Here is an 18,876-nt window from a genome sequence, read left to right as displayed (position 1 = left end):
ATGACATTCAGGATACTGACTTTCTGAGGGAAGGGTTGAGGTATCAAAAAGGGAGGTGGGTTCACAAGTGATTATCTTATTAATATGCTTCATAAAGATAACATATATATTGCAAATTACATGGAAAAAAAACCCAGAAAACTTAGTAGAGTCAGTCAAAATTTATAAAATAGAGGACCACGTTGTAGTTGCTTTATATAATGTCTCAATACTTACAAGAGTTGTTTTTCACTATTGATGTGGTTTAAAATTGGACACATTATAAAATATGATCTTGGCTACTTTGTTTCACCTAGTCCTATCAACTATCATTTTACCAATGATGTACATTCTAAATATACTATATACGTCTATATGAAAACAGTACTTTTCTTTTTTTTAAAATTTGTTTTAATAAGTTACACATGATAGTACAATGACCTTGACATATCATACATTTGAATTAGATGGGATATAATTTCTCATTTTTCTGAGTGTACAGGTTGCAGAATCATATTGGTCATGCAGTCACATATATACACACAGTAATAACAATGTCTGTTTCATTCTACTATCCTTCCTATCCCCCCAACCCCTCCCCTCCCCTCCCATCACTTCTCTCTATCTAATCTAAGGTAACACTATTCTTTTTTTTTTCTCACATCTTCATACATATATTTTGTATAACGATGAGGGTCTCCTTCCATAATCCATGCAATTCCCCTTCTCCCTCCCTTTCCCTTCCACCTCTCTTCCCTATCTAGAGGTAATCTTATTTTTGCAAAACAGTAGTTCTATACTTGTAAAAATTTTGTTATAGAAACAATAGAGGAATATTAAGGGAAAATATTATGTTTTATTAGTAATATGGAACACTTCTATTTCTAAATCATGACTCAACTAAACAGTTTCAGTTCCAAGATGAATAACTTCCCTATCCATGAAATCTGTCTTTGCAGGATTAAACATTGCATACCATTATGTGAAAAAGTTATGATTAATAATAATCACATACTCTCCTGAAGCTCTTTAATCTCAAAGTAGATGATAACATTGACATTTTAGATTGTATGATATATTCTAGTTGCTCATCAAGTTCACAATCAGACTTTATATAAGAGAAACTAAATGTAATATGAATAGTATGGAGTTTAGCTACCTATCAAAAATTAGCCAGCTCAGCTCATATTTTAATGCCAAATTACCTTTTTGAGAGGAAGAGTCTGAATCCATTCCATGGAATTCACATCGAAGATATCAACTGCATTTTCACTATACACTGAGAGATATGGTGCATTGTAACCTGGGAAAAGGAAAGGAAGGGACAACCTACTGATTATTTTAAACTACTAAGCCCAAATAATTTTGAACGTTCTGTCTTAAATAACTGTAGAGTAGAATCCCACCAAAAGCCTATTGTTATCATATAAGAACCACATTACAATATTTTTGAAATGAAGAGAACATAAATTATAAGGGAACCCTTTATTACCGAAGAATTCTATTAACATCTAGCTAATAAAGCAATTTCATTACATGTTAAAAGTGTTTGACTCTTAAAGTAGTTAAGTTATTGACAGTGAAACAAACTTACAAAGTAGAGAAATCTTCAGGTAAGTGTTCTACCCCCAATTATGAATGTATGATAAATTACCTGAGCACAATTACATGAATAGTGTAGATATTCAATAAATATTTCTTGGAAGAATATTAATAAATGGCAATATGAGCAAAGAGACAGTAAATGAGTGTGTAAACTAAGGTTATGAACTGCATTATTGGCAAAGTTATAAATAAAAGTCAGATATTCCAACTTTTACTTCATGTTAGGGTATTTTGAACTATGGAACTCAGTTATAAACAGTATTCATTCTATATATTAAGCTATAAATGAGAGCATATATGTCAGAAAAAATAAAACATTAAAAGTAGTTGAATCTGACATCCAGGAGAAATAAGAGTTTAAAAATAGTTAAATTTGATGTACAATCCCTGGCACACTCCCCACCCCTTGGGCCACAAATTAAATCTAAGTGGGTAGAATTATAGGTTATTTTTTTGTCTTGTTTTTTAAATCTAGGTTTCCTAATTTTTCTGTAATAAGCCTTAATAGTCCTTCTAATTTTTTTTTTTTTAACAGAACCTTTAGAACTGACAGGACTCATTCCCACCATTCCTTCTTATTCCTGTATTAACATTACAATGGGAGAGATTTCACTCCTCCTGTTCTGAGTAGTCTTCCACCTGTGTTCTGAATTTATCCTCATTTGCCTTCTTGGGGATCTGACTGTTTTCTGTATTTCCCAGATTGTCAACTTCTCCAAGTGGTTCCCTAATGGTTTCTTCCTTTCAGCATTCAAACATGCTCAAGAATCTTCCATTGCAAACAAAAGAATTTGGGTTAGATATTCCTATTACAAGCTTCTATTGAACTCTCACTTCAGGTATTATAGCATTCATTTTCTACTGAAACTCCTAGTTGTGACATGAATATTTTCTACTGCATTCTATACTCTGAGAAGGCAGACTACTTCACTATTTCATACAGTGACATGGCATTTATTCAGTAATAAATAAATCATTATGTAGCAATAAAACTATACAATAATTTATTTTTAATATTTCTTGAAAATGAAATAGGCAACTTTAAATATCTTCCCATCTAGATAAACATATAAAACTGAATAACACTTCTTAGAGAAACTACATTTTTATTTTCCTAACTAAATAATTCACTTAGTAATTACTTCTCAAGAATAAGTCCTATGTGCTACTGATACTTATGAGCACTGTATTTTGGAGAACAATGAAAAGAGCTACTTGAGTTATTTAAAAATGACTAACACAAGATAAAAAAATTCCATTTCAGTAAAATATTCCATAGAAAGATTAGTTTTCATTATGTGCATGTTAATATTGACTCTATTTGCTTAGGCTTAACTACATATGGTTACTTTACATAAATAACATAATTAATACTAAGGAAAACTTTCAGAATCATTCTAAAAAAATAACCTGTTATTAACAATGACTATGTTTAGTTGAAGTAGAAGGAAAAAGAAAAGGAAGGAGACAGGAAGATAAAGACAGCCATAAGAAAGAGAATCTTACAACAAGAGGAAGGATTTGCTGGCCACATCAATTCCTGTTGTCTAGATCTTCGGCCCTGGCAGTCAGTGTATATCCCAATGCTGTTAAAACACAGCAGGTATTCTTTACTGGAGATCTCAACTGCGCAGATAGCATCCATTGGTTGATGTGCAATAAATGATAGTGTGTGGTCATTTGAATGGAGCATACTGTATGGATTTCCTTCTCCATTCAAGGGGTATTTTAGAAATCCTGACTGGAATCCCACACAGAGCTGTTCGCTGAAGATTGCCATCCACTGGACATTATATGGGACTTGAATTTCTTTAAATTTTCTGTGACGGGTCTTGCTCTGAAATAGTTCATAACAGAGAACCTGCCTTTTCATAGCCACACACAGGCATGTAAGAGCTCCATGGCGCATCTTTCCAGAAGTTATAGTTTGACACCCTTTAGTTTCTGCCAACTTGTAAAAATCTGTCTCTCGCCCGTCCAAAGCTGACATAGGAAAAAGTCGTACATGACGATTTCGTCCTGAGATCACAGCAACAAGCTGATCATTTGGAATAAGTTCAATCTGATGAATCTTCTTATTGTCACCAACTCTGATAATTTCTACATGCAGAAATAACAAATCAAATGCAAAATAGTTTTATAAGTCATCCAAATTATACTCAGAAGTATATAAGTCTTCTTTATTTAAAGATGGAGAGGTACACATAGAATAAGAGATCAGAAATTACAGAGAAAAAGATAGATATTTAAACCCATTGTAAAATCATTTAACTTTCCTATATTAAATTTGGCACAGATCTCTGACAGTCAAGGCAGAGTTCTTAATTGAAAGCATGCCAGTTTTTAAGAAAACTTTTTTTTTAATGTTTTTTTTCTAGATGGACACAATATCTTTATTTTGTTTTTATGTGGTGCTAAGAATCGAACCCAGTGCCTCATGCATGCTAGGCGAGCACGCTACCACTTGAGCCACACCCCCAGCCCAAGAAAACTTTTTTTATTGGTACTAAACTGTAGGGAATTTCACCGTGAGGCTGCTATTTTTAAAAACTGGGTAACCGCATAACTACTAGTACTCTGAAAGTGTTTCTATGATATCAAACCAGTGACATTTAAATGAATTAATTTGTCATGATATAACTTGATATAAAATTAGAACTTAGAATATTATATTTATAAATATCAAATTAAATTGTTTTCTATTTCACCCAGCATTTAATTTTTCTGTAGGAAAAAAACTGTTGGTCAGGCATGGTGGTGCACGCTTGTAATCCCATTGTCTTGGGAGGCTGAGGCAGAGGATCATAAGTTCAAGCCAGCCTCAGCAATTTAGTAAGATCCTATCTCAAAAATAAACAAACCAAAAATGTTGGAGTAAAGCACTCCTGGGTTCAACACACAGTAACCACCTCCTTCTCACCCCGCAAAAAGAACAAATAAACCTGTTGTATTACAGTGGGGGTGGGAGGACTTCCAATAAGCATATTTTAATAGTTGTTATAATTTATATTACCTTCTAATAAGACTAATTATGATAATATACTAATTTTAGGAAAACTAAAAAAATTTTCCATGTGCCACCTTTGAAGTACAATATGAGTTCATATAGCAGAACTGCTAAATAAGATGACATAAGATAATATACACTTGCTTAGGAGAATTATAAAAATTAAAAAATAATCTTTTGATTTAGAATATATCAAATTGTGCCTGGAAAATTTCATTTATAGAATATGGAAGAGCAAATCCTACTCTTTTTAGAATTTAGACTTGAGCAAAATTTTTCTAACATATGATTTAAAGTTACTCTAAAATGATTAGGTTTTCTCTTACCATCTTTGGTGACATGAACAACAAATAACCCTTCTTCATTTCCTAAAGCTATTCTTTCGTGATCTGTGTAAAACACAAACATGAGACAATTTTATTAGCTAAAAGCCATATAAAGCTAATAGAATAAAACAGAAATAAGAAAATGAGGTGCAAAAATGAAAATAAGTAAATAATCAAAATACAGTAACAATTTACACTATGAAATTTTCTTTCAAATTACCAGTGATAAATTTATCATGTGTTTTAAAATAGAAAAATCATTAAAAAATATCCCATGTCAATACCTACAAAAATAAGTAATTGTTTATTCAATAAATTGTGAAAAACAATTAAAAACCTACTTTGTTAGTACTCTAGGTCCAGTTCAATATATTGTTTTTGGAAGAAAAGATTGTGTCAGGTATTTTAACACAAGTATTGAACCCTAAGTAACAAAAGAGATGGATATGTATGTAAGAATGTAGCAAAACTTTATATCTCCAGATTCAGAAGTTTCTGTTTACTGAGGGCTTTTTAATGCAGAGTACTGTGTTTATATACCATGATTTAAAAATTTCTCAATAACATTAGCAAGGTAATTAGTATCTTATGCATTACATGTGAAAATTATGCTTTAAGAAATTAATTTATTCTAATTCACATAAGTAGAAAATGGATTATTAAGTTAGTCTTTAGTAATATCACTTTTTCAGAAGGGAATGTATTTAGTGTAACTGCTTAAAAATAAAAATCTAATAGGTCTCATTCACTTAATAAACATTTATTGTTGAACATCTATGATATAATTCATGTTATGCTGGACAGTGGGGATTCCTAGATGAAAGCCAGTCCCCAGCTCACAAGGTAGATCAGTAAACAATTATAATAATATGATAAATATTATAAATTCATACCTATGATTGCAGCTGCCTGGGTTGTTTTAATGAGGGGTAGAGTGCTATCATAAGCCTCTTTGGGAACATAGACTGAGCGGTCTCTGAATTTGTTTTTCTTCAGTATCTTGTGCAATTCACTCAGCACTCCCACCCACTTACTCTTCTCATTCTCACTATCTGCTAGCATCAGGATTGAACACTTGTTATTGGATGCTGACAGCTGGGAAGCTGTGACCTAGAAGAATTTAATCAATATTCATTATATTAGAAAACAGACACCCTTTATGCTAGTTTCATAAGTAGGCTAGTTTTGTGAGGAGACTAGTTTGCTTAGCACTCACCAATAAAATGAGAATTCATTAAATGATCCCTTTAATAGAATTTAGCTATACTTAATCGGAATAACTAGTTCTAGCACTAGGATTATTGCCAAGGCAAAGGTAGGATACACCAATCAAAATCATAAAATTTCCTAGCATTCCTGACTTTTCATCTTCCTTGCTATAAAGGTGCCAAAACATTATAATAAAAAATGTGTTACACATACTCATATAACAACTGACATTTAGAGAGTAATTACTGAGTAGATTTAAACACAAGTATTAACAAATTGAACCTCTTAACATTTCCATGAGATAGAAATTGTTATTATAACTTCATTTTACATATGATAAAGCCATGACAAAGAGATTAAATAATTTCTACAAGGGAAAACAGCTAGAGGTCTGGGATCCTGTGTGTATGCTCTTAAGTGCTATACCATACTGTTTTGAAAAGTCAGGAATGCTAGGAAATATTTATGTTCTGTTACTTTATAAAAATAACTCACATTATTATTAAAGAAGATGAGAGCACCAGAAAGGGTTTAAATGGAAGTTCATCCTTCTACAAATCATGGTCAGAACAGTTTTGAATTTTATATATACAGATTTCTTCTTAAAGTCATTTAAGCATCAATGACAATAAAAAGCACACTGCAAATTGATGATTGATAAGCAGGCTCTATAGGCTCTCTTGGTGGCCAGACGGAGAATGAAATAGTTACCAGTGTAGGAACCAAGAAATCAGACAACGTTATTGTCTTTGACCTTCCTGAGACATAAAATTCATAGACAATAGTATGCAGACAGGCATAACAGGGCAGCTTTAAAAAATATCTATTGTCTTAATTCACCATTTTAAGATCACATTTTGGTATACAGCCTTGAAAGATGGCTATCAACAATTCCCTACTATAGAATTCCATTCTTCTATTATTATTAACAAGTCAAATCCATTTCCTTTTCCCTCAAATCTGGGATGACCTCATAACTTCCTTTGATCAATGGAATGCAGAAGGGTTATTATGCCTGTTTGGGGTCTAGTCCTTATAAGGCCCAGCTGCTTCTTTTGGTCTCTTGGAAGCCAGCCACTGTGAGTTCAGTTAGACTATCAAATTGTTAAGAGACCATACAGAAAGTCAATGAAGAGAACTAGCACCAAGGCCACAGACACAAGGACAAGGTCATTTTGGGTATTCTAAGCTCCAAAAGAGCTGAATGCAGTCCCGTGAGTAACCTTAACTAACACCATGAGAACTGTACAGCTGACTCACAGAATGATGAAAATAATAAAATGTTGTTGGTTTAAGTTTCTAAGATCTGGGACCATTGTTACAAGGTAATAGGAAATAAGCATGATTTTAAAATAAGATATTTAAAGAGAGAAACTTCTTTTTTAAAAAAAATTGAGAAACCTCACACTTATTTAATTTTCCAAGAAGGAATCTTTATTTGAAAATTGAATTTGGACCAAAAAATATTACCTGTTAGGGAATATATTTTAGAAGCCATGTATTTATATTTTCTATAGGTCTTTCCTTAGTTAAACTTAGCATAAATGCAAGTATCAGATGATATTGAACATAAAAAGAAATATTAGATTTGGCTTATGATTTACATAGAGGAAAAACATATTTATTAAAGATAAATAATTCAGTGATCAAATTGTAGAACACACTTACTCTAAATATACAGGGTATATCTTTTCGACTTGCATGAATAACATCAGAGGCCAAGACTGAACTCACAGAAAATTCTTCATCTCTGAAAGAAAAGTGAAACATTAGAAGTTAGTTTAAGTGGCTATATATGTGGAGTTTTGATTATGTAACCAAATATATATGAAGCAATACTCAAAGCTTAACTGCACAAAATACCTAACTTGAAACTTTAAAAAATTTGATTTTTCCCCATTGTAACCAACAGTACCCAAAGTAATTTATCAAGAGTAACTTAACAGGGCTGGGGATATAGCTCAGCTGGTAGAATGCTTCCCTCGCATGCACAAGGCCCTGGGTCCAATCCCCAGCACAACATACACACACACACACACATACACACACACACACACACACACACACACACACACAGTAATTTAACAGAGGCACATTATACAGGAGCTATAAATGTTTTCTGGCTAATCCAAAGACACAAGGCCAGTAAGCATACATAGAGAACTAGGATTTGAACCCTGCTAGGTCTTCAGAGCCTTTAAGAGAATCCCTTTTCTCCATAATAAATCTCAAGTTTGTTCAACTTAGATCATCTGACATTTTATTTTTCTATCAACATATGAAAGAAGATTTCCTCCACAGAAAGTTTTTCCTTAATTTTGTTATTTGTACCATCATTCCCTTAGTCTTAAACCCTTCACATTTTAATCTTATCTTTGATTCCCTCCCCCACAACTGTGTTTCTTTTTTAAAAAATTGGGGGCATCTTATTGAAAATAGTGAAATGTTTTTTTTTTTTAAGAGACAGGGTCTCAAATATATTACCCAAGATGACCTTGAACTCCTCCTAGATATAAGCAATTTTCCTGCTTTAGCTTCTCAAGTGGCTAGGACTATAGGAATGGGCCATCACACCTGGCCTTCTCTATCTTTCTAGTTAGTCTCTTTGCAAGTTCTGCCAGATTTTTCCTACTGATATTTCTTGCATGAATTCCTTCATATTCCAAATGTGAGGTAAAAGATAACGTGTTTGAGATGCAGGGGTAAAATGCCAGTGTAAAGCACAGCTAGGAAATGTAGGTTTTGAGCAATGAATGGCTATTTCTGATATATGTTTGGAGATATATGTTTGGGACCCAAAAAGGCAGAAATGATGGCAGAAGCTATGGGAGTAAATAAGGTCCCTCAGGAACACGAGGGCACTCAACAGGGCAAGGGGAAGAATCTGGAAAATCAAACCAAAATCATTAAAGATCTGGCTTACTTAAATGTTTCCTGATTCATTGTTTTCCAATAGGTTGCCTGATATATCACTTGATAATCCTCACACTGAATCATACTACGTACCTCTAGGTAATGATATAAACATTATACTTTAGGACTTTCTTCACTCCCCTCCCCTCCTGGCTTTAAATAGGTCTTTGGGACCCAAACATCGTTTGCTTTTACTTGGCTCAATTTTTTTTCCTTCCAGCTGTGTTGGGGATAGAACTCAGGGCATCATACATACTGGCAAGCATTCTACTACTGAGTCACGTCCCCAGCCCTTATCTGGCTCCAAACCCTACATACTCAGCACTCATACCCAATTCTCCCAGAACTGCATCTTACTTCCTACTTTTAATATTCTAATTTACTAATATTTCTGTAGTAATATTCTAATTTACTAATATTACTACAGCAATATTAGTAAATTAGAATATTAACATGAAATTAGATTATTTAGTAAAAACACGGCAATACTAGAGTTCTGTTAATACAAGTTATATGATATGGGAATCCACTTGCTTTTAAAGGGAAAAAAGACACAATGTTTGATAAAAACTCATTTTAATGACTATAGCAAGAAGAAAAATAAAAACTTTGTAATTCCTATGCTGCAGAGATACAAATCTTTTCACCTCTGAAGGCTTACCTCATGTCAATTACTTGACTAATGACAACACTGGGCTGAGATGCTTTTCCTTCAGCAATATCATACAGAAAAAGTTTGAAGTCACAAACCACAGCAAGTGCTCTCTGCCATCCTTTCTTCACTCCAGCTGGCTTAGGGATCTTTCAGAAAGGAAAACAAACAAAAACACATCAAATGAAAGTGGCAATCAAAGCCTTTTAAATTACATATGAAACTAAGGTGAAAACCTAACGAGAATGTACAAAAGTCTGTCACTTTGGTAAAGTAAATGGGACATTTATCATTAATAACATTAAGAGAAAAAGTGAGAACATATTCTTCAAATACTATCATCTTTTAATGAAAGACTATTAAAAATATCATTTTAACTTTTGCTAGTAATTCATTAAAATGACACTCACGGTTTCTTTCTTTCTTTTCTTCTCCTAAAAAAGCAAAGCGTCAAATTTGGTAGTAAGATAAAATTCAGCTTACAATGTTGTGGGAAGCCGTTCTTGCACGTGATTGAGCTACCTCCCTGGCTGGGTGTGAGGCGTTCAGACCAGCTGTGTCAGAGCTTTTCCCCACCCTTTCCAGATTCGAGGGCTTGTCCATGTGGGGGTATGACTGACTATTGACCTAAAAACCAATCACTGACCCTGACCTTGGAATGCTGTCCCCCTGGACTTTCATTGGATGGAATTTTCCCCTGAATTTTTTTGTTCCCCAATAAAAGCTCCCTCTCTGGCATGCCTCTCTCTCTTTTGCTGGTCTCTTGTGTAAACCTCGCTACTGCCAGGTGGCTAGAGGCAGGAGCTGGGAGGGGCCTTCTCTGAGCTGGGCAAGAAAAAAGGTAAATTGAGTGTTATGTATCTTTAATTTAAACTCACTAGTTAACTTCTATGTTTCGAACCTCTAGTATGAAGCTAGCGGCGGCAGAACAATGTAAATACTACTCAAATCAAGTAAGATTATTATTTGATAATATCTTGTAATTCATAACCATACTGTACCTCTTTGGCAAGACCAAAGGCCAAAGACTCCTTTATGGTGATTTCAACCTCTCTTCATTATAAAATAGGGATAATATAGAAAAGTTTGTGACATTTTAGAATTGATTTCCAAGAAAAGACTAGGTTTTCATTTTCAAATTGTTCTGCTGGACTGGATGACATAAAATTATTAGACGAATTTTGTTCATTTCATTTTTTTTGTCAAATGTTATGTTCATAAATGACTTGATTTTATTTAAACTCATTCATAATCTTAAAACATGCATCTAAATCTGAACTAAGGATACTTACCCTGACATGACCTTCATATGCTGTTCCTATTCCTTTCTGTGGATCAATACCCAGGGGACCTTTTGTCTGCTCAGGGGGAACTGGACAAGCGGTTGGAGCCTTATTTACACAAGTTATATGACATGAGAATCCACACACTTTTGAAAGGAAAAAAAGACAACGTATGTTAAAAATTCATTTTAATGACTACAACAATTACAATTCACAGTGTACTAACTGTATGCAAGGTGTTCTGTTAAATAAATGCTTATTTTTTAATTTAAACACCATTTCAAATGATGTCTTATCATTTGAAAAGCTACTCATCTGCTTACCAATAAGGATTTTAATGAGAAATAGTAAATATTTTTATCAGTGGTAATCCTATTATTCTCTGTTAACATTAGTGGTCAAAGGGGGAAGCAAACAATAAGAAAAATATTTAACCCTGTGCACAAAATGATTGGTTAAACTTATAATTGCTAAAAATTTGGTTTCTGGAACTATTTCTATTTCTTCGTCTTACTGCAACTTGGTATCTCTTCTGAAATGTATCTTGCAAGAGTCATTAATGGACATTAAGCTACCTGACATCTCTTCTACATGTGGCAAGTTTTACCAATCTTCTTAAAAATAGAATTTTTCAATGAATTTAAAAAAGGTATAAGCTAATGGTAAATTTTTGGAGTTACTAATATCCCATATACTTAAACTACCACTAGATAATAACTGTTAATTTTACTGAGCATCTTAAATCTTTCTATGACAATATAAATGGGGTATAGTTATTAATCCCTATGTAACCTATGCCCTGAGTTACAGAGCTTGGAAGTGGCAGTGGTAGAATTCAAACTCATACAGTTTTGCTCAGATCCTGCATACCTTACCACTAACAGTATTGCCATGATTCCTCTATTTGATACTTACACGGTGAACTGGAGATTCTAAGACAAGATTATAAATAAAAATGAACTCATAGGTTTCAATGAGACTTGGTTGGGTAAAAATTACAGGTAAATTTTTTTTTTTTAAAAACCAAGTTTTTTGGCAAGGGGTATAGACTATATATATTATAATTCCTACTCCTAAGGTGGTTCCTGGAGAAAACTAGGGAAAGAATAAGAGAGGAACTAAAGGATATCACCGTGAGAATACTTAAACTTGAGAGAAATGGATTATATATCACTGATGGACATTATGAAATGAACAGAAAGGCAGGATGGATTAGCATTGGCTTCCAAAAACTACAAACTTCTCAATTTGTCCCCCCAAACCCCATGTATTGGAGACTGAACCCAGGGCACTCTACCACTGATCTAAATCCTGGGCCTTTTAAAAAATATATTTCGAGAGATGGGTCTGGCAAAGAACTTGGTGATCCTCTGGTTCAGCTTCCCAAGTAGTTAGGATTAGAGGCATGCACCACTGTGCGAGGCTATCATTTGCTTTTAAGTAGAATATCTAAAGTTATAATTCATTTTGCTAATAAGGAAAAAAATCTCATTTCCCAAGGGCAGCTGAAACAACAAAATAAGTATCTATAAACTAGATTTAATTTTAATCAACAAGGAAGAAATAAAAATGATAGTAACCATCAGAGACTATAACACATTACCACAACATTTACAAAAGCTTGTTAGACAAAGGCTTGGGATAGTCTAATGCACTTTCATGGCTTTATAAGGTAGACCTCAAGGAGTTGAGGGAAAAAAAGGCACAATTTCATGGCACAAGACTCCAGAAGTAAGAGAGACTGGGAAGAGTCCCCAAATTCCTACTATGGAATTACAAGTAATTCTGATGCATAAAAAAAGTAACCAGGTAGCTTCCCAGAATTCAGTGAATTCAGCACCTGAAATGGAGAGTGTCTATATTCCATCCAAATTCCTTTTCAAAACTAAAAGCAGAAAAGCTAAGAAACAGAAACTAGTATTAGAATTTGAATTAGCAACTATCTTCTTGTCTTTTTCATAAGATATACCACTAGTACCTATATAAGGTGGTTTTACCTATATAAGGTGGTTTTGTAGTGGCAAGTCTCATCTGACTAAGAATTCATATTTCTGTGCACAGGGAAAGATAGTGGAATGAGATGGACATCATTACCCTAGGTCCATGTATGACTGCACATATGGTGTGATGCTATATCGTGTACAATCATAGAAATGTAAAGTTGGGCTGCAATTGTGTACAATGAGTCAAAATGTAATCTGCTGTCATATATAACTAACTGAAATAAATACATTAATTAAAAGTTAAAAAAGAATTCATATTTCTAAAAGTCACAAATGATGATATATCCTATTATCATTTAAATCATTTTCATTTTAGAGATCTAGGAAACACAAAGTATTACTCAAACAAATAGGCTTGGTTTTTTCTATTTAAATGATCCCTGATCCTTTCACCCCCATCTCTCAAAATGTGAGCTCCACAAGTGTAGCACCTTTGTCCTTCTCACATTCACTAAGCATTCCAAAAATACATGACAGGTAAACCAATGAATGAGAAAGAAAAACTTCTACTATTAATACTAGGAATAAACTTTCTTTTAAGGCATAGTGGCAAATATTTAATTTCTGAAAATAAACAATGTTAAAATTGAATGAATATATCCAAGGATAACTTCCATGGCTTCTGTCATATCGGTTAATGGTTTGGGGGGCCATTAATTTACGCAAATAATGAAACAAAGATGAATTAAACATATTCAAATATATCTCCCCTGAAAAATATTTCTAGGGAACATTTGTCTAATTTCCCTAATATCCAAAAGACTTTAGCAAGTGCTCAGTTTATTATCTATATTCTTGTTATCCAGAGAAAAGCAAATGATTAAATGAAACAAACATTTGTATGTCTTTTAAAGAGAATAAAGTTACTCAATTACAATTTAGGTAGAAATGTTATAACAAAGTGGTGCTCAAACAAGTCAATTTTTCCATTTTTTCTTACCTTCACATGAGCAACCCTGTCTTATCAAACCCACCATCAAAGAGGTACACTGATGACATTTAGTAGGAATAGTGAATGATTTTACAAAAAACTGGTGAGTCTTGCGCTGCAAAACATTGATAAGAAAACATACATTGATTATTTAAAGATTTCTGTAATGTTAGTCACTATGTCCCATAACAATCTACTAGAATGTTTACTAAACAGAAGAATGAATTCTTTCCATTTCTCATAGTATCTTCTCACAGCTTATACTCTTTAAACAATTATATGAGATAACACTAAGTTAGAACAAGCTAAAATAATCTAAGTTAAATGATAATTGCTTTTGAATATCATTTGGAAAGTGTATAAAGCAGACAGTAGCATTTTGGTTTTGCTCATAAGTCTTGGCTTCAGAATTTCTGTAAATTCTTTGAATTATTCTTGGCAGAGTTAAGTAAAATTTTGATAATTTATGTACACAAATATAGTTTTAATATGCTTTATACCTTCTTAGAAGAATAAAAAGAATCATGTAAACCTCTTATTTCTACTGTAAATCATGTATTTCTCTTCTGGAAGCAAGAACAAATAAGAGGCTATAAGTATCTGTTTCTTCTCATGGAAAGGGGCAGTATAACTTATACTTGAGCTGATAAAAATACACACCTATTATACCACAGACAGATGTCAGCCTGAAATTTCTTACTGAAAGTCTAGTAAAGATCTCTGTCTTGATTGCAACAATTTTTTTTCTTTTGTGGTACTTAGGACCTTACACTGAACTATATCCCCAGCCCTTCTGTCTTGCTTGATGTACACAGTGACAACCCAATATAGACTTTATCTCCCTGGAATATTCTTTTCTTCTCCAAATTATTTCTTAGCATGTTTTAAAAGAATTACAATAATAACTCTTCCTTTACACAACTGTATAAACTCAGGAGCAAATCACTTCAGTCCTTTGTATCTCACTTTCCTTATTTATAAAATAGGGTCAATAATAATACCTATTTCATGAGGTGGCTAAATGAGTATAAATATTAAATATTTATAAATATTACTTATAAATGAAGACTTTCAAACAATGACTGACACAACATAGTAAGTACTTAAAAACATTTACTTCTTTATGAAAACAAAATTCACTAATTATTCATGTGTAATTTATACTACTCTTTATAGTCCAATAAATGTCAGTAATGATTAAAGTTATGAAGTACTTAGTTTAGGTCAATCTCACAAAGAATATTCAAAACTAAAATTTAAGTAAAAATAAATTCTGGTGACTAGGGACGTAGCTCAGTGGTAGAATACTTGCCTAACATGCACTAGGCAGTGTGCTCCCAAGCACCACCCCAAAATCCCAAAGCCAAACCAAAAGCTGCTCTCTTCAACTGGGATAGGATATATATCACAAGACAAGTTTAAAAAAAGAAACAGTAGATTATCTTTTACATAGAATGATGTAACTACCATTATTAAGGGAATAAAGTGTATAATAAACATAAGACTTTTAGGTAGTTTCTTGTGAAGAATTATCAACAAATTTGTCACAGCTACAGTTATTTATTTATTTATTTTTGGCTGTTACTTCAAATATGTCTGAAAGAATTAATCAATTGCTCAAAGTAACTCCATTCTTTTTCTTCTTTTTTAAAAGACTACCAAGACATCTCCCTCTTCCCCAGACATCTATTCAGGCTGTCACAAATCTGAGTAAAGTGGTGCTAACAAAAAACAATGTTTTGGCAGAGAAATAACTCTGGGTGACCAACCATCCAACTGGCAGGTGCTGATTAAATTATGGGAGAAGGTGGGTGTAGTTTACTATTAAAGATTAAGGGGTCCATGTTTCACTAATCTCAACTGAGAATAGTATTAACATACAACTTAATTTAAAAATCATTATTCTGACATCATCAATCTTTAGGCAATACACAATAGTACTATGGTTTTGTTTTAGGGGAGGGGTGAAGAATAGTAACAGAAAGAAACATGAATTTAATCCTACATTAAATTTAATAGATTATTTGGTTTCTGATCTAAGATCCCTGTGCCCTGCATCCTGGTAAATACTTGATTTCTGATAATTCTTTTTTTTATATTTTTATGTTTTTATTAGTATTTTATAATTACACATAGTTGTGGGATTCATTGTGACATATTCATATATATGCATATAATATAATTTGCTTCAAGACATTCCCCAGGTTTCTTTTTCCCTTCTTCTCCCTATTCCCCTGCTTCTACACTTCTGGTCTTGCATATATGCCCTCCACCATTGAGATATGTTCATATATGCTTATAGCTTAATTTGGTCAATTTTATTCCCATTATCCCCCTTTTCTTCCCTTCTTCCTTTCCCATTGATCCCCTACCTCTACTGATCCCCTTTCTTTTTTTAATTTAATTTAATTTTATTTATTTTTTTTTATTGGTTGTTCACAACATTACAAAGCTCTTGACATACCATATTTCATACATTAGATTGAAGTGGGTTGTGAACCCCCAATTTTACCCCAAATGCAGATTGCAGAATCACGTCGGTTACACATCCACAATTTTACATAATGCCCTATTAGTAATTGTTGTATTCTGCTACCTTTCCTATCCCCTACTATCCCCCCTCCCCTCCCCTCCCATCTTCTCTCTCTACCCCATCTACTGTAATTTATTTCTCTCCTTGTTTATTTTCCCATTCCCCTCACAACCTCTTCTGATAATTCTTGAAAGGATAGTTAGAAGAGGGAAAAAAAATTGGGTAAAAAGGCATTAAATTTTTCAGTTATGGAAAAATGTATTATTCTGGAACTTCTATTTGTTGAATACTGATTTCTTATATTATTTTCTCTTCTAATTTCTATGTGACCTTTTACAATATTTTATTTTTCCTTTTTTTGGTGGTACTAGGGATTAAATCCAGGGCGGGGTGCTCTACCACTGAGCTACATCCCCAGTCCTTTATATTTTTCATTTTGAGAAAAGGTCTTACCAAGTTGTCCAGGCTGGGCTTGAAGTTGCAACACTTCTGCCTTAGCCTCCCAAGATGCTGAGATTACAGGTGCATGCCACTGTGCCTGGATAAAATACTTTCTAAGAGATTTTCTAAAATTTATCTCCTAATTCATGTATTGAATTTTTAAAATGGTTAACATTTTTAATTTTCCAAAGACCTCATGTTCTCTGATCTTTATTTTTGTTTTCTTCTGCTTTCTTCACAGCTTCTTTTTCCTCTAACAAGAAACATACAAAACATTGTTCTGCTTTTTCTTTTGTTAGAGAATTTACTAAAATGCTTGCTGATTCTTGAGAATCTGAACATTTTTAAGAGACAGAAAAAAAGCTATATAGAAAGGGGTATGTGTGTGTGTGTGTGTGTGTGTGTGTGTGTGTGTGTGTGTGTGTATGTGAGAGAGTGTGCATGCACTTATGTGTAAATATGTAAGCAAATATTTGTGTTTGTTTAGAGACGATCTGCCATCTCACTGAGGACCCTCAAATGCCATTATCTATAGATATTTTCTGGGCCTATTTCTTTAGAGAATCTACTGGTATCCTTCAAGGAGAGAGGGGAGAGGAGGTATAACCCCAACTGCCAATATCTTGGGAGATAAGCAAGGGAAAGGCATTTGGAATCTTATCATTTTGCTTGTAGACTTTTTATTTAAAAGTCTCATTATTTGTCATTTGATATTTTTCTCTTTCACCAAATCTGGTGTTGCTGAGTTTGTGTGGTCTCTTTGGTTTAAGTGCTCTACAAAATTAACATATGGCAGGGTAGAATAGTTATGTTTTGAGAGCTAGTTTAATGCTTCATGTGGATTTTAAATCATTCTGAAGTAAAAGCTATTTTTCCTTTTCTTTTTTTTGGGGGGTGGGGTGGGTGGTGGTAGTGGGAATTGAACCCAGGGATGCTTTACCACTGAGCTATATCCCCAGCCCTTTTAATATTTTATTTTGAGACAGTGTCTCACTAAGTTGCTGAGGTTAGCCTCGAACTGGTGGATCCTACTTGCCTTAGCCTGAGTAGCTGGGATTAAAGGCATGCACCACGAAGTCCAGCTTTTTGAACCATTCTGTATTTAACTCTAGACCCTTATTTCACCTCCTGACTCTCAAATTACCTGGTGTCTTATTATTTTGATTATCTGAAACTTGTTTTTTAGTACATTCCTCAGAAAGACTGTGGAACCATTTCTTGAACTCTTACACATTTTTCTGTGGCTTTGTATTTTGGAGGATGCTTTTGTATCCTTCCAATCTTAGGGCAATAGCTCAGTCATAAAAATAAAGACAAAACCACCACAACAAAACAACTTAGCTTCTTAAAACTCTGACTCATAATTTCCTTGGGTATCTTAAATATATCATTCCATTGTTTTCCAGCACAGTGAAGCCACTGAAAAAAATCTGATGATAATCTCATCATCAGATGAGACCAATCTTTTTGCCTGAATATCCAATGCATTTCTTTAAAGACCAATAACAGGGGCTGGGCCTGTAGCTCAGTGGTAAAGTGCCTGCCTAGCATGCATGAGGCCCTGGGTTCAATCCTTAGCACCACATAAAAATAAATGAAGATACTATGTCCATCTACATCTAAAAAAAAAAAAATTTAAAAAGAACAGTAACAGTTCACTAGAATATGTTATTTTGGTTGAGTTGATTTTCTCAGCTATGCTGCACATCCTGGTATTTGAGATGCAAGTCTTCTTTTTGTTTTGTGAAATTTTCTTGACTAACTTTTTAGTATTTTCCATTGCTTCATGTTCTTTTTCTGGGACTCCTATTATAAAAAATGTTGGCTCTTCTTTGCCAGTATTTCTATTGCTTTTTCTTAAAATTTTTTTAACCTCTTTGCTCATTTCTTCGCTAAATTAAAAAATCCACCTCTTTATCTATTTGTCGCAAGGCATTATCTGCTAGTGTATTTGTTCTTGAATTCCCTGTACACTAGCCTATATTCCTGAAATC

The 18,876-nt window shown here is 33.4% G+C and overlaps 1 protein-coding gene across 14 annotated transcripts in view; it reads right to left on the bottom strand.

Annotated features, from left to right (window-relative positions):
• CDC42BPA (CDC42 binding protein kinase alpha) overlaps positions 1–18,876 on the bottom strand; it is a 327,214-nt gene that overhangs the window by 25,949 nt on the left and 282,389 nt on the right. For all 14 annotated transcript variants that reach the window (XR_014022435.1, XM_081297456.1, XM_081297457.1 and 11 more), the window contains 8 exons: positions 13,918–14,023; positions 10,984–11,120; positions 9,701–9,840; positions 7,795–7,876; positions 5,811–6,027; positions 4,918–4,980; positions 3,091–3,684; positions 1,185–1,282 (listed from right to left, as the gene is read on the bottom strand). Coding sequence is in view for 13 of the 14 variants with exons in the window: in XM_081297456.1 (XP_081153582.1) it covers positions 1,185–1,282; positions 3,091–3,684; positions 4,918–4,980; positions 5,811–6,027; positions 7,795–7,876; positions 9,701–9,840; positions 10,984–11,120; positions 13,918–14,023 (1,437 nt within the window). In the remaining variant the exon portion in view is untranslated. The remainder of the gene's footprint in view (positions 1–1,184; positions 1,283–3,090; positions 3,685–4,917; positions 4,981–5,810; positions 6,028–7,794; positions 7,877–9,700; positions 9,841–10,983; positions 11,121–13,917; positions 14,024–18,876) is intronic.

This window comes from Spermophilus citellus (genome assembly GCF_964194105.1).
Source record: "Spermophilus citellus genome assembly, chromosome: 6".
NCBI classification, from domain to species: domain Eukaryota; kingdom Metazoa; phylum Chordata; class Mammalia; order Rodentia; family Sciuridae; genus Spermophilus; species Spermophilus citellus.
This window is presented reverse-complemented; position numbering and strand designations above follow the sequence as displayed.